The sequence below is a fragment of the Hippopotamus amphibius genome, chromosome 10 (assembly GCF_030028045.1).
Source record: "Hippopotamus amphibius kiboko isolate mHipAmp2 chromosome 10, mHipAmp2.hap2, whole genome shotgun sequence".
NCBI classification, from domain to species: domain Eukaryota; kingdom Metazoa; phylum Chordata; class Mammalia; order Artiodactyla; family Hippopotamidae; genus Hippopotamus; species Hippopotamus amphibius.
In genome coordinates, this window is record NC_080195.1 from 57,919,632 (window position 1) to 57,935,576 (window position 15,945).

The following is a 15,945-nucleotide window of genomic DNA, read 5'->3' on the forward strand; positions in this document are numbered from 1 at the left end:
ATTTCTCCCAAGTTGGGTTCAAGACAGAGATGATCATTATTACCCATTTATTCAACATTTTATTGGTGTTCTTGGCCAGTGCTTTACCAAGGAATAAAGCTACTCACCAAACTCTAAAATGTTGCTTGGAGAAATTAAAGAAGACCCCAAAATGCAGAAATGATACTATGTCATTAAGATGTCAATTTTCCTCAAATTTTTTCTATAGATTCATGCAATTGCCACTGAAATCACTGCAGGGATTTTTTTTTTTTTTTTTTTGGCGGGGGTGGGGGTGGGGTGGGGTGGAAATTGACAACCTGGTTCTTAAATTTATAAAGTATTTATATATAATAATTATATAAATGTAAAAGTCCTAGAATAGTCTAGACAATCTTACAAACAAAGTCAGAAGACTTAAACGGCCAGATTTCAAAAACTACTCTAGTAGGGTAGATTCTAAAAATCTTCACCACAAGAAAAAAAAATCTGTAACTATGTATGATAACAGATGTTAACTAGACTCGTGATGATTGCTTCACAATATATACAAATATCAAATCATTATGTTGTACACCTGAAAGCAATATAATGTTACATGTCAATGATACCTCAACATAACTTTTAAAAAATTACTATAAAGCTTCAATAATTAAAACAGTGTGATATTGGCACAAGGATAGACAGTAGATCAATGGACGGGAGCAGAAAATTCAGAAATAGATTAGACATATAGTCAACTTGATTGATGACAAAGGTGCCAATTCCATTTCAGTGAGTAAAGGATGGTCTTTTCTGTAAATGGGCTGGAGCAGCTGCATATCAGTATGGAAGGGGAAAAAAGCCCTAGACCCCTCCCTCCCCACCTCACGCCATAAATAAAATTAATTTGAGTTGGGTCATAGACCTAAGTGTAAAAGGTAAAACACTAAAGCTTCTAGAGTAGTGGTCCTTAAAATGTAGTCCCCAGCCTCCCTGGGGTTCTCTGAAACCCTTCTAGGGAATCTGTGAGGTCAAAATTATTTTATAATCATACTAAGATGTGACATGCCTATATACTGTGTTGACATAGGCGCTGCTGTTGCAAAAGCAATGGTGAGTAAAACTGCGAATACTTTAGCACAAATCAAGGCAGTGGCACTGACTACTGTGCTAAAAGTCACTATTTTTAATCACAGTAAAAAAAAAAGTGGTCTCACTTTAGAATCTCCTCGATGAAGCAACAGAAATTAACAACTTCATTAAATCTTAACTCTTGGATACATTTCCTTTTAATGTTCCTTTTAAGCATTGCATTAATATTGAGTATTGTGTGAGCACATGGAAAGCAAACATAGAGCACTTCTGCTGCAAGCCAGAGGATGGTGGTTTTCATAAGGAAAAGCACTGGTGTTAAATAACAGAATGAAATCCTGGCTTGCTTTATGAAATACTATTTTTAGCTGAGAGAATGACTAAAATCTATAGTTATTCAAAGTTGGGTATCTGGCAGACATTTTCTCAGAAATGAATGAAATGTACATGCACTGTACCCACTACTGTGAGCTTGACAGTTTCCCATCAAGACCTCTCTGATGACATCAGTAGTGATATAAATGAATAGTATATGTATTCACATATATATAATTAATAATTATATAATTAAATTTGCAAATGTTTGAAAGATTTGCACAATTCGGTGAGCCAATATTTTCCAAGTGACTAAGGCATGCTGTTACAAAACCATGCTTGGGGAAAAAGATCCATTCAAATTGAAAGACAGACCAATGGATTTTAACATTACAGAACATGAAAAGTCCACTGATATGGTTTTGAATTCCACACTGCAAGTAATTTTGGGAAACTACCATGTGTTGGATTTTGGTATAGTAGCAAAGAGAGTATCTATAATTATCTAGAAAGGCTGCTCCCCTTTTCAACTATGTTATTTCTATAGGGCTAGATTTTCTTCATATACTTCAAGCAAAACACATACTGCAGAAAAGTGAAGGCAGAAACCAACTGAGAATCAAACTATCTTCTATGAAGCCAGACAGTAAATGGATTTACAAGACTGTCAAACACAAACTCTTCTTGCAATTATTTTTTGCTTTGGAAAATATAGTTATTTTTCATAAAAGATGTTACAGTTGGCCCTCAGTATCCTCGGGTTCCACATCTCAGGTTTCAACCAATTGTGGATTGAAAATATTTGGGGAAAAAAAAACCAGAAAGTTCCAAAAAGCAAACTTGTATTTGCTGCATGCCAGCAACTATTTACATAGCATTTACATTGTATGAAGTATTATAAGTAATCTAGAGATGATTTAAAATATCCAGGAGGATGTGCATAGTTTATATGCAAACACTATGCCATTTTAGATAAGGGACTCAGGTATCTGCAGATTTTGGTAACTGAGGGTGTCCTGAAACCAATCCCTTTCAGATACTGGGGAGGACTGTATTTGTGTTATGTAATGAGTTTATCGTTATCTTCAAATGAACTAATATTTGTAAATTTTCCATTTTTATTTCTAATGTGGTAAATATTGGTAGATATTAGCTCACATAAACAAAAACTCTGGGGGTCCTCAATAATCTTTAGGAGTGTAAATAGGTGACTTTGGGCAAGTGGCATAACTTTTTTGCATCTTAGTTTATTTGATGGTACATTATCTGTTCTGTCCAGCTCACAGAGTTGTTGTGAAGGACAAATGAGGTTTTATATTTGAAGAGGCTTCACATAGTTGCAAAGAACAATTAAACGTAAAGTGGCTAGGACTTCCCTGGTGGCTCAGTGGTTAAGAATCTGCCTGCCAATGTAGGGGACACAGGTTTGATCCCTGGTCTGGGAAGATCCCACATGCCGTGAAGCAACTAAGCCCGTGCGCCACAACTACTGAGCCAGTGTGCCTAGAGCCCGTGCTCCACAACAAGAGAAGCCACCGCAATGAGAAGCGCACACACACTGTAACAAAGAGTAGCCCCCGCTCGCCGCTACTAGAGAAAGCCCACGCAGAGCAATGAAGACACAACACAGCCAAAATTAAAGAAAAAAAAGAAAAAAGAAAAAAAGCAAAGTGGCAATTACTTTCCATGACACTCCTCATTTCCGTCACCCCGCGTGGGAGACCGAAATGCAGGGCTCCACTAGAATATGGTTTGTTGGTTGGTATCAACACCTCCTTTGACCTCTTCTTCTTCCTGGTAGAAATCAAGGGCATAATTCCAATTTGCTGCTGACATAAGTTCGGAAATCAGATAGGTTGGTTACCTAGTATCAGTGTACCACTTAATTTTTCACACGACCATATAAACTACAGATTTGGGGAAGATGTGAAAATCCAACTTTTAACTGAATGTGTGTGTGCTGTGCAGGTCTGGTTTGGGTGGTGTTTTCTTATATTGCTTTATCACATTCAGATCTGTGGTTTGGAAAGAGACTGAAGCCTAATAGTAGTGGTGGAGGACTTACTGCTTCAGGGATGTTTCCTTTTGGGAACTTGTGAGATCCCATTTTAAAAAACGCTGCTGAATGCCAAACGTGAAAATTCACATTAAAAAAACATTTTAAGCCCAAGAGGAAGCTTAGTATAGGAGAAGAAAATTGGCTAGTATGTCAGTGTTTCAAAGTCATATTGCCTTTTTTTGTCTTACTTTTGGACAAATTTAGAAACCTTTATCTCCATTATCATTGTACCCCCAATTGAAGAATTATGATTTCCCACTTCAATGCAGGCTAGTTCCTCTGCCTCAGTTTGGTGGAGTGAAACCACTCCCAGCCGCCAGGAACAAAGGTGGTTCAACCATCAACGGGAATTGTAGATTCTGCCTGATCTATTGGATCAGCATAGATGGGTTTCAGAGGCAGCTTTGGAGGACTTTTTGACTCGACAGTATTTTGAGTCTCTGAAAGTGTTTTAGGAAACGAAAAAACCCACATATTTCTGTGCTTTCTCTCCACTGTTAATTTTGTTTCTGAACCAGCAGGCTCCCAGTAGAAACCTAACACCTTATGCTATGTATATTTTAATTTAAAACGAATCTTTGGGTCTACAGCCCTTTGCCAAATGTAGTCATTGAATGTATAAAAAGGACTTTGGTCCTTAACTTTACAAGCTTAGAAATTGAAGCAAGAGTCCTCTGAATCCCGCTGTTCCAGTTTAGAGAGCCAAAAGGATCCAAAGCCGCAGTTTTATTGGTTTGCCTTCCTAAAGCACAGTAGGTTTCATTGTCACTCAGGTTTACATAACAGACACATCTTCTGAATTTTGGAAAAACCTTCTCTTTTTGTTAATATGTTCAAAGGTTATATAATTCTAGGCTGTTTTGCTTATATAGATACAGGCACAAATAAAAGCTGCAACACAGTCTACCTTCCCTGTCTCTCTTCTTGTTTCCTAAGCCACTCATTTCTGACTATTAATCCAGGCTTCTGCACCGTTCACTGCATCTAGTGGACACTGACTTCTCGAAGCTTCAGTTTCTCCATCTGGCAAATGGGGATAATAGTAATAATACTGACTTCTTGGGGTTGGTGGTGAGTATTTCAGGATCGAGTATGGAATGTATATAAAGCCCTTGGCAGAATGCTCGATGACACGTTTGCTGTTTTAACAATTAGTTCTTCCAACTTTAATTTTCCAAGGGTTGGAGATGGAAATTGAGGGCAACAGTTTCCGGTAGTAAGAGCCCACTAAGAGGGCAGACGGAGAACCACAGTTCCAAGCTTGTCCTCCAGCTGGGAGGGATTGTTGCAGTTCCTAAGAATTAGGGAGATGGAGCTGTTTTCCTTTCTTCAAGGGTGAATTAAAATGATCCCCACCCCAACTATCTCTCTCTCTCTAGATCTCTGTCCTTATGCTGGGATTCAAAATGTGACTTTTGTTTTTCTTATGAAAAATTTGAGGTTGTCAGTTCAAAGTATCCCTCTTATTTTTGTGATTTCTCCCCTTTTATCTGGAGAGGACACAATTTTCTCCTCTTCTGGGCAATGCAGGGCAGGTTGTGAGAGCCTGATGGGTTTACGCTTCCTGCTACTTGAAACTGACATTTTCAAATACTGCCCAGCTCAGCAGCCTCAGCTCAGTGGAGCCCAAGGGTCTCTTTCATTTTGCTTTCAGTCTTCCCAAAAACGAAATCAAACCCTGAAATGCACCACATTCCCCTTTGGCCCAGTCCCCTTCTCTTACCCTTTTTACAGAGTTCTCACTAAAACGACATTGCATAGATAGACTCTTTCCATCACGTGTGCCACCAACACTACTGTTCAGGGCTTCTCCAGAAGTTAAACAACTTTCTTTCCCTTCTAGTTTACTCTTTAACTTTCATTACTCAGATAAGCAGCTGTCTTCCCCTCTGTCCCAATCAAGTCTCAATGAAACCTCTTGTTTAATGCCATCTTCCACATTTATAGTTTCTAGGGATGGTTTAGGCTGAAATCTCACTGGGTCCCTTCCCCTTAGACTTTCAGAAAACACTTCTGCTTGAACCTGACCTTTGACTGAATCTCAATTCGGTCTTTCAGGTTTACATTTCTTACCCTTGCCTCATCTCAACTTCCCTTCTCCTTAATGAGCCATGCACCTAGTTACTACATTGTTCTAGCGCTTGAAAGTCCGTTTGAAATCCTCTGACATTGTTGGCACACTCTTATCAATAAGCCAATGTCTTCCAAGTTATACATTCCTGAGAACTAGTGCCCTTCTCTCTGGTACTGAGCAGAGTCCCCTCCGATGATTCCATTTCTTTGTTTGATTGTGTCGCAGAACTGGGAACCACAAATGCACAAAGCCTACACCCCCCTGCAGAGGGCTCTTCTGGTAGACCTATCAAATATTCTTTCTAGGAATTCGGTTTCGAGAGAGATGCTATGTTGTATCAGCAATTCAGGGGCTTCACATCTAGGGATAAAAATTGCTGCTAATGACTTGCACTTTCTTTGGGTCTGCTCCTACTAAGATTTTCCTAAGGCCATTCTCTTCATGGAGCTCTCTTCCCACTTATAAGGAACAAATTATTTGTTTCAGGCCCCACTCTCCCTTTGGACTGTGGACCCCAGTGATGGCAGAGACTGTGTGTTTTGCCCATTGCTCTGCCCAGCTCCTCACAGTGTTTGGCCCAGATATTTCTTGACTGACTATTGACAAGCAGTATTGCTGATTCTACGTAAGTGAACAGAGAAATGGTGAGGAAGGAGAGGATAAAGGGGACATGGACCTCCTAAAACGTAGGTTACTTGACCAGGTGTCCTACGTGGAGAGAGAAGTGGAGTAAACCTCAGGCCAGAATTTGTCCTCTTCCTCAAAGGGGCCTGCCTACATCCAGGCACTGAGCCTTGTGAAACGCTCATATAAGCAACGTAATAAAAATCCTAAAACACAAGTCAACTTTTTTTTCTCTGTGATGGCAACATTAGAGCACCCTAAAAGAGAAAGCTTTTGAGTTATTCTGGATATTCTTCCGTTTAAAGGAGAGTCCTCTGATTCACAAAGAATGTCAAGAATTAGAGGAAATTAGGGGCCCAGGAGCCAGCCATAGTGGGATTGTTTGTTCTGACTTGAAAACCTTCCACTGTTTAAACCTCTTGTCTTCTAAGTTATAACTGTAATGCTGGGACAAGAAATGGCAGGCCCAGACATTAGCACAACTTAAATGTGATACAACTTCAAGGCTATGCTATGATAGTGAGCTATTTTTCATCTCCAATGAAATGGGTAGGCCTTAGATGACGGGGAATGAAAAAGTTGTAGGATAAGATCAAGGAGTTTTTAAAAATTTAATTCACGGAAAATCATGAAAACTTCTAATACAGAAATATTCAGAAAGAACACAGAGCTCCATTTCCCTAAGACTAGGGGAGCAAAGGGTAATTCTATGTGAACATCGGTCACCACTTAGCCCTCCTTGTACTTCAATAAGAATAGCAAGACCCCACTTCGGGAGCACCATACGATGAACTGCAATCTCCCCTCCCCCACAAAAAAGTCTAAAAGTGGAAACCTCTATTACTATAGCCTTTTAGAAACTCATTGGTGAAGGCTGATCCATGACCCTAGCCAAGCTTATTTGAATTCACGTGCTTTAAGGCAGGCGTCCCCAGTCCCAGACGGAAGATCGGTCCTCCCCGGCCTGTTAGGAAGTGGGCTGCACAGCAGGAGCTGAGTGACACTCCATCTGCCACCTCCCAACACTGGCCTTACCATCTGAACCATCCCATACCCCTCCTCCCAACCCCCGCCCACTCCAGAAAAATTGTCTTCCATGGAACTGGTCCCTGGTATCTAAGAAGTTGGGGACCGCTGTGTCAAGGCCCAAGATTTAGCAGGCAATTAACCTTACTGATGATGGTGCCTTAATATTGAGGAGACATTTGAACTTAGCCACACAAATATATCTCGTCCCCACTGAAACCATGGGTAATTAGTCAAATCCATTTCCCCTGCCTTCACTAACCAAGGTCGTTTTAAGACTTGCATGTTCTCCAAGCAGCACGTGGCCCACGTAACAAGCTGTTTGCCGGGGTTATTTTCCAGGAACTTGCAGTCACCTGCTGGTTGAAACGAGATGGAGCCACGGACCCTCCAACTGGGCATGCGCGGCGTCCGCCAGCGGCCTTTGGAATGTGCAGAGGCCTGTAACCTAGTTACGCCTGTGCAGAATGATGATGGCCGTATCTTTTCCCAATCACCTTTCCCCACCTGCCCACGCTCCCCAGGCGCCAGACTGCCATGCTTCTTCATTCCTTCCACCGTAAATACCCTCGCCCTTCGCCTTCGGGGAGGAGGAGTTGAGATTTGTTCTCCCATCTTCTCGCTTGGCTGCCTTGAGGATAAACCTTGTCTTTGCCGCAAATCTCAGTGTCTCAGCGTTTTGGTTGCTGTGCGTCAGGTAAGATGAACCTGGTTCCCTAATATCACCAAAACAACATTTAAAACAAACAAACAAAAATGACTTATAAGCTGGGCAAAATTATGGTGAACATATTTTTCGGTTTTACATTGCTTCTGGCCGAGGCCAGTTGTATCCTTACTCATAATGCTTTTCCTTAGTTTCACCAGGGGACGTTAGAATCATTTCAAAACCAGAGCGACCCTCCCAGGCTTCCTCTGGGACCTGTTTTGTCACCCGCAGGCTGAAGTCCCTCTTCTCTAGGCTGAACATCCAGGCTTCCCCTACAGAACATTTGGTGATAAGGTTGAGGGGTGGCGTACGTTGGCACCTGCATCCCCTGGACTATGGTAGCTATAGCTGCTGGAGAGAGGAGAGAATCTAGGTTTTCTCTGAGATACCCAGGGTAGAGCTGGCAGTAATGAGGTGTGACTTTATACACAGCCAGACTTTCCACTTGGCCCCAGCTTTGGTAGCGATTTTTCATTTGTGTTGGAGTATTAAGGGCCAGAGACAGTGAAATACAGCAATTAAAGGGTAAGGAGGGGGCTGGGGCTGGGGGGGTTTGAGAACTCTGGGCAGGTTCTCTGAAGGTGAAGAGGCCTCCCAGCCCCTTCAGGGCCTCCTAGAGCTGAGTAGAAAACAGCACAGCTCCTTTCAATGAAGGGCCCCCATGGGCGAGAGATGCCAGACGAGTGGGGAGACCTGCTCTGGCCCTGCCACCCTGTGGGATTCAAGAGGTGGAGGTAAGGATCTTCTCTGTGTGGGCACTGCTCCTGGTGCTCTGCTCAGCTCCACATTTGTCACCTTCATGTAGTGTCATGCAGATGTGGCAGGTGAAGATCAGAGAGTTCCAGCACTTTGCACAAGGTCACACAGCAAGCAGGTGAACATATTTGGACTAAAGTCTGACTCAAGAATTTTTCTCTGACTCAACTGTTCCTTCTATGAAGGATGTTTATCTTTGTTTTTCCTTTCCCCCAAGTTTTAGACAGAGAGACTGTCTCCCAGGAGGAGAAACATTTGGGTATTATTTGTTTCTCTGACACATGCATTTTGTGAGCCCACAGAACACTCTGGCGGCTGCTTGGAGCTACCAAAGAAGCAGCTGCCACTGTCTTTGCCCCAGAAGTTGACTTGGTGATCTTCAGTCATGGAAAGTCCCTTCCCCAGAGCGACTCGGTTTTCCACTGGCTTCTCCTGCTGCTAAAATAAAACCAGGCTAATCCTTCAGCCATGCAGTGTTAACAGGTGGGACTGCCTCTCCCACATTCGTCAGAGGTGTGAAGAGGCCGTCTTTTATGTGCAGTTTTGCTGCTCTGGCTGCCACATCTCTGTCCTCCAAGTGAACAGCTCTTATTACCCTGTGTCTCTCTGCCAAGAGCCTCTTCACCGCGGCTGGCAGTCTCCCGTTACCCTCCTGTAGAACTCGGCTTTCAGAATTGCCCTCCCTTCTCTTGTAAAGAGAGAAGTCCGTGGGCACAGACAGAAGTCGCGCGGGTCTGTGCTGCATGTGGGTGAGGGACCACTGTGGGTAACTCTGGCTGCCCCTCCCCTCCACATTCCTATCAACCCCAGGGACACAGTTGAACGACTTTCCTGTGTCCTCCATCCATGCACGAGTCAGCACTGTAGAAAAAACTAGCAGCAAGTACATTTAAAATTAATGTTTACAAGAGCAGGCTTGGTCTGGGTTTTTAGTCCTGCTGCAGAGAATAAAACTGACCACAGCGTGTGAGTTTATAGCACAAGACAGACGTTGTCAGAAAACAGTCAAGAATACAGCAGCACAATCCATCCATTTCTATGGGGTTCCCTCCCCATTTCCACAGACATGTTTCCCAGGCAAGCGACGAAACAGGTAATGTGTCCTCCAATTTATTCACTTCAGGCCACAGGGCTGCTTGAACAGATTTTATCGTTCACAAAATCCCTTCACAGATTTTGTCATTCACAAAAATCCTGTCTTTTTTTGGATTTGAAAACTTTTAGTGCATTAAAAATAAAATAATTAGGTCAAATCAGCCAAGTTAAACAGGTTTGCAATTTGTTTTAAATGTTAGATTAATACAACCATGTAATAGGTGGCCTTCAGATGGCCTAGGAAGCAAACAGTTTTTAAGGAATAAAGAATAACAGAAGACCAATTATGAATTTGGGGGCATTTTAGAAAAAAATCACAATGTTTCACTGAAAGCATCTTTGTGTTCTTAAAATCAGGGAAAATTTGCCAAACTTCCAAAATGTTTTTGAACAGGATTTCAGAGAAAGAATTATATATATATATTTAAAAAACAATAGCTGACCCATTTCTCTAACAAAGGATCAAGAAAGCAGAGGAGACTTCATTTTCACAGGCAAAGGTATCTGTGTGTGCACATTTGCATGTAAAGTTTCTGATGACATCATATCCCAGGTAACACTGGAGTCTGGTCAAAATGGGACTTCCTGAGGGCAGAGCTGTCAGAGTGAAGTGGGACACCGAGCATTTCAACACCGTCCTGGGGAGAGAATGTGAATCAGGTGTGTCTGAGAGACAACCTCCCCGCCCCCAAACCGGCGGAGCTCTTTGCAGCTGGAGGGGAGGAGTGAGATGTGTTCACCCTGAGACTGGCCTCCGGAAAACCTCAGGAGAAAGTCTGGAGCCCCTGATCTGCATCAGGCAGCAGAGGGGGGCTTGGCCGGTGGTACAGCAGCCAGAGAGCAGTGCCCCTGGTTAGAACACTTATTTCTTCCCCAAGGGTGACGCGGGCACAGGATGCAGCTGTTTGAACTGGAGCCATGATTGCCTTCGCTGCCTCTGCTCCGGGAGCCTAAGTCCTTAACGTGAGGCCCCTTTGCTTGACACGGATGTCACCAGCATCCTAGTGCTGTCGGTCTTTCCTCCTGCTCCTCCTGCTGCTGGAAGAGTTTTCTCGTTTCCCTTTCCACCTTGGAGCTGGTTTGTGGAGGAATGGCCCACCCAAGAAGGTAGAGCCTGAGTCACGGGGTCAACACCCAGTGGTGAGATGAAGATGCCAAGGGACAGGGAAGCACCCACCCAGGGAGAGCTACCTGCTACCACAAGCAGGTGACACAGCCTGATGTGGAGTCCTCCTAATGCTGTCAGGAACCCCAGGGGGGGGGGGAATGTACAGCATTCCTGCGGCGGAGGTGACAAGCCCGGTGTTGTAAAACATCTATCCCCGTTGGGTAGGGTGTTGGGGCCACCCCTTTACCAGACTCCAAGGAATCACATCATCCCAGGACCTTGGAGAAGTGGGCTGGTGTTTTGGGATGTCTAGAGCAGCAGATGTTACAGAGGTGCCTCGGGGGCCAGCCTGGAGTTTCTGGGCAGGAAATCCAGGCTACTGGCCTTTCTGGGCAAGGAAGCAGCTGGAGGGCAGAGAGCAGCATGGTCCCGCCATGGCTGGCAAAGCTCAGGTGAGGGCGGGAGGAGTCCCAAGGTTGTTGACTTCGATGCAGCTTTTGTCTGTGTCTAACTCAGAACAGTGACAGAAGGGGATGGTAGGGGTTTTTTTTTTGACTCTGAAGGGCTTGCCTCCGTCTGTAGCTGTGGCTTCCCTTCTGCTTCCCTTCCTGCAGGTTTGGGTCCCCCATAGCTCCTCTCCTCCCTGCGGGAACCTGTAACAGCCAGCCCGACAGAGGGCGAGCATTTGGCAGTGGTTACTTTGCTGCAGTCCTTGTATTTTTCATGAAACAGCACCGAGAATGGTTGCTCCCTTTCCCTACTCTTCATGCTGGAGGCTTAAAAGACAGGGATCTGGTCTCTCTGAACCACATCCAGGTCGTCATCCAGGGTTAACAAAACCTGAAATGAGAGGCAGAGAAATGAGAGGAACGCAGTTACAATAAGTCCCTGTTTCCTCTCCAAGACTCCCACATGCCCTTACTTGTTTTCATGTCTTCTGCAGCTTTCTGCAATGCCGTGCTCTTAAGAGGCACTTGTCATAATTACATAGTTCATTTATTAATTTAAAGATTTATCGAGGGTCTGTTAAGTGCTATTCTAGATGCTAGAGATACGGCTTAGAACAAAAGAGACAAAAATCCCTACCCTGCTGGGGCTTACATTTGAGAGAGGATTTCAGACATGAAGCAAATGTATGAGCAAAGTCTAGTATGTTAGCTAGGAATACGTCCTGAGGGTGAAGATTAAACTGTGGAGGGAATACAGGAAGTATGGGATGGAGTAAGGTAAAACAATTTTTTGTTAAAATTTTATTTTTCTAACTTTTGTATTTTTATTTTGTATTGCAGTGTAGTTGGTTGTCAATGTTGTGTTAGTTTCAGGTGTACAGCAAAATGATTCAGTTGTATATGTCATAAAAAAATTTTTTTTTTCACTGAGTGGCCAGGGATGTCATTACCACTTAGGAGGGGACATCTGGGTCGGGACCTACATGGAATGAAATCTGGTTGCCTAGAATATTGCTGTATAAGAATGGTACCCTCACCCTCCATTTCTAGTTCCCTCTACCCTCACTCTCTCCACATGGAACCCTTAGCTCCACTTTTGTTGTCTCTGTCTCTCTAGAGAAGGTGACTATCAAAGACAAAAAATCATCAAGGAATGGCGTTTATATAGACTGGTGAAACTTCCCAGACTGGCCACTAGGGGGTAGCCCTGCTCCACTCTCGAGGTTACGTGGCCGAGACCAAAGAAAGTGGGCAGCGTGAACCCAGGAGGCCTAGTATTATTTGTTAACTGACCTTGTGTACAGGCACCATGGGCTTTTCTTCTGGAAAAGTCAAAATTAAGATGGCAGTATGCTGGCAGCTCTCAGCCTGGGCTGCTGTACTATGTATGGCCTCTGGGAAGGTGTTCGGGCAAAAAAACGGAGGGACTACAGGAGCGATTTGGAAGAGGCTGCTTAGAAGGCAACAAGAAGCCCGGCTGCTATCCTGAGCCACTCCAAGAACTTGCGAAATGTTTGCAAGATGTGCGTGAGACTGGAAGGTGGGGGAGGAACGTGGAGTATAGCACAAGAAGGATTAACCTACTATGGCTGAGACTGCGGCGAATCCCAAAAGTGGTTCCTGGGGGATCTGGGCATGTGGGTTCTAATCAGCAGTTCAGTCCAAACAGTGTGCAACTGGAGGGAAATTATTTTATCACTCTGTGTCTTAAAGTATGGAAGAGTAAAAGGAGAATGAAAATAAAGATCTAACTGAAGGGTACAATGTAAAAAAAGAAATAAGATAATCAGAACATTGAATTATAATGAAGACTTGGAAAGGAAAATTAAAAATACAAAAGGGGATGTAGGAGAGAGGGGAAGAGGGCTTCCCTGGTGGTTCAGTGGTTAAGAATCCACCTGCCAATGCAGGGGACACAGGTTCGAGCCCTGGGCCGGGAAGATCTCACATGCCACAGAGCAACTAAGCCCATGCGCCACAACTGTTGAGCCTGCACTGTAGAGTCTGAGAGCCACAACTCTTGAGCCCATGTGCCGCAACTACTGAAGCCCATGTGCCTAGAGCCCGTGCTCTGCAACAAGAGAAGCCACTGCAATGAGAAGCCCGCGCACCACAACGGAGAGTAGCCCCCGCTCACTGCAGCTAGAGGAAGCCCGTGCACAGCAACGAAGACCCGATGCAGCCAATAAATAAATAAATTTATTTTTAAAAAAGGGGAAGAGATAAAAAGAATAGAGGATGTAAAGAGAGAAGACATTAAGTTTTTATGAACTCACCAAGAATGAGAAGAACAGGGCAGTAGCAGAGAGGAAGTGCCAGATGTCATGGCCATCAAAGAAATCCAGCAGGATACACTCTTGATTCTTCTCCCGGGATTCGGCTGGCGTTCCCTGGAAGAAGGTGAGGCAGGACGTGGGGGACAGTCCCACAGTTCAACTCCTTAGAGGGCTGAGCATCCAGAAACCTACAAGTCGTTACTAGATGCCTGGGTCAAAAAGTTAGCTTCCAAGAAAACACAGGTCCACACAAAAACTTGTCCACAGATGTTCACAGCAGCAGCATTCATAAAAGCCAAGAAGCTGGAACAACCCAAATGTCCATCAACTGACGAAAGTTAGATAAAATGAGGTATGTCCACAGAGTGGAATATTCAGAAATAAAAAGGCAGGAAGTACTGATAATATTTACACATGGGTGGACCTAGGAAACATTATGCAGAGAAGCCAGACTCAAAGACTACACGTTAGGTGATTCCATTTATATGAAATGCCCAGATTAGGTAGATCTATAGAGACAAAAGATAGATTAGTGGTTGCCTAAGGCTAGGGAGTTAGGGAGAAATGGCCATTGACTGCTAATAGTTGCAGGTTTTTTCCTGGGGTAATAAAAATGTTCTAAAGTTGACTGCAGTGTTTATGGTGATGGAGAGCTAAGACTTCTTCCCTGTTTTGTGCCTCAGATACATCACCAGCTTCCTAGGCCCCAGCTTTCCTGTCTGTGAAGTGGATTTATAAACACCTGCACTTGGGTATTTGTTTATGGATGGTGACTATGATAAGGTGGAGAAGATACACTAATCAAGGCTTTTGTACATATTAAATATCCACTGGAAGCAGGATCAGAATCACAATACGACACATAATGAAGGTCACATTTGCGGTGTCACTAGGGCTTCGTGTTTAAGAAGCGCCACCCTGATAATGGTGACATGTCAGTTTTTGAGCATTTATGTGCGGATTTGTGAAACCATACCCTTTAGAGAAAGCTTTCATGTTAGAGAATATAAAAAAGATACACAGCAGCGAGCACAGGAAGAGAGGTTGGTAGGAAGATCAGAAAGGCAAGATAGAAAGAGAACATAGTCTTGGAAAAGAAAATGGTTCTTTTACCTCCCAGCTGCTGAGATTCTGAAAGAAAAAATACAGGGCGGCAGCCCACACCACAGCGGTGGCGACGATGCAGAAGAGCGGGGTCAGGAGGATCCTCTCGGAGCTTCGAAGCTGTGGGTGAGAGGTAGATGCCGCCAAGCTGCACGCATCACGGGAGGAGGGCCTGCAGCGCCCCGCTCCCAGCAGCCGCTCTTACCTTCATGATGATGTAAAAGGCCAGGTAAAGCAGCAGGTTAAAGATGAGTATGCACAGCACGTGGGAAGCAAAGTCCATGGGTCGATAGATCAGTCCAAAGAGGGCTCTGAGCACATAGAGGGATTATTTTGTAGCTATGAAGGTGGATTTGTAACATTATCGGCTTTTTCACTCCCCCACCCCCATTGCTGGTGCGAGGGGAATTAAAAGATCTTTAACATATTTTAAGTAACTTTCAATTCATTACGTCTCCTTCAGAACGTTCATTTAAAAAAAATAGTAAATTTATTTATTTATTTATTTATTGGTTGTGTTGGGTCTTCGTTGCTGCACATGGGCTTTCTCTAGTTGTGGCGAGTGGGGGCTACTCTTCATTGCAGTGCATGGGCTTCTCATTGCCGTGGCTTCTCTTGTTGCGGAGCACGGGCTCTAGGCATGTGGGCTTCAGTAGTTGTGGCTCACGGGCTCTAGAGCACAGAGTCAGTAGTTGTGGTGCACGGGCTTAGTTGCTCTGTGGCATGTGGGATCTTCCTGGAGCAGGGCTCGAACCCGTGTCCCCTGCATTGGCAGGCGGATTCTTAACCACTGTGCCACCTAGGAAGCCCCAGAACATTCATTTTTAATGATTGTAAGGTTCCTACCAGTGGATGTACCATAAACAGTCATCCTTTCTCTCTGATTGAAATGAATAGTTTTCTCTTCATCCTTCAGTTGTTCACTATTTTGAAAAACTGTGACAATAAATACCTTCAGACATCCTGTGCTTTTTTTCTTTGTGCATTTAAAATGATTAGAGTAGATTACTAGACGTAGAATTATCTCAATAACTGGCTTGATAAACATTACCAAGTTTTTGCTCGCTGTCTAAATTAATACTGAAGTTTATCTTGGTTGGAGTTTGGCCTTAATTTTGTTCCAAATTTCTATTCCACTCTAACAAAAGTCTTTATTATATAGCCCTTTCTTATCTCCTGGTTTTGAAAGCTTGTTTTTAATACAGATATGCCATGCACATATATACAGTTGGATTTCTGGCCTCTTCATTCTGATTCACTAATTTATAATTTCTAATTTTGGATCAGTGACTCAAAG

General features: G+C 43.7%; 1 protein-coding gene across 1 annotated transcript in view; it reads right to left on the minus strand.

Annotated features, from left to right (window-relative positions):
• Window positions 1-9,538: 9,538 nt before the first annotated feature.
• The window catches only part of SIDT1 (SID1 transmembrane family member 1), a 93,632-nt gene continuing 87,225 nt past the window's right edge, over window positions 9,539-15,945 (minus strand). Inside the window, exons 23-27 of the mRNA XM_057696472.1 lie at window positions 14,854-14,959; window positions 14,658-14,768; window positions 13,545-13,658; window positions 11,519-11,659; window positions 9,539-10,349 (exon numbers count right to left, since the gene is read on the minus strand). Coding sequence (XP_057552455.1) covers window positions 11,597-11,659; window positions 13,545-13,658; window positions 14,658-14,768; window positions 14,854-14,959 — 394 coding nt within the window. The 3' untranslated portion in view covers window positions 9,539-10,349; window positions 11,519-11,596. The remainder of the gene's footprint in view (window positions 10,350-11,518; window positions 11,660-13,544; window positions 13,659-14,657; window positions 14,769-14,853; window positions 14,960-15,945) is intronic.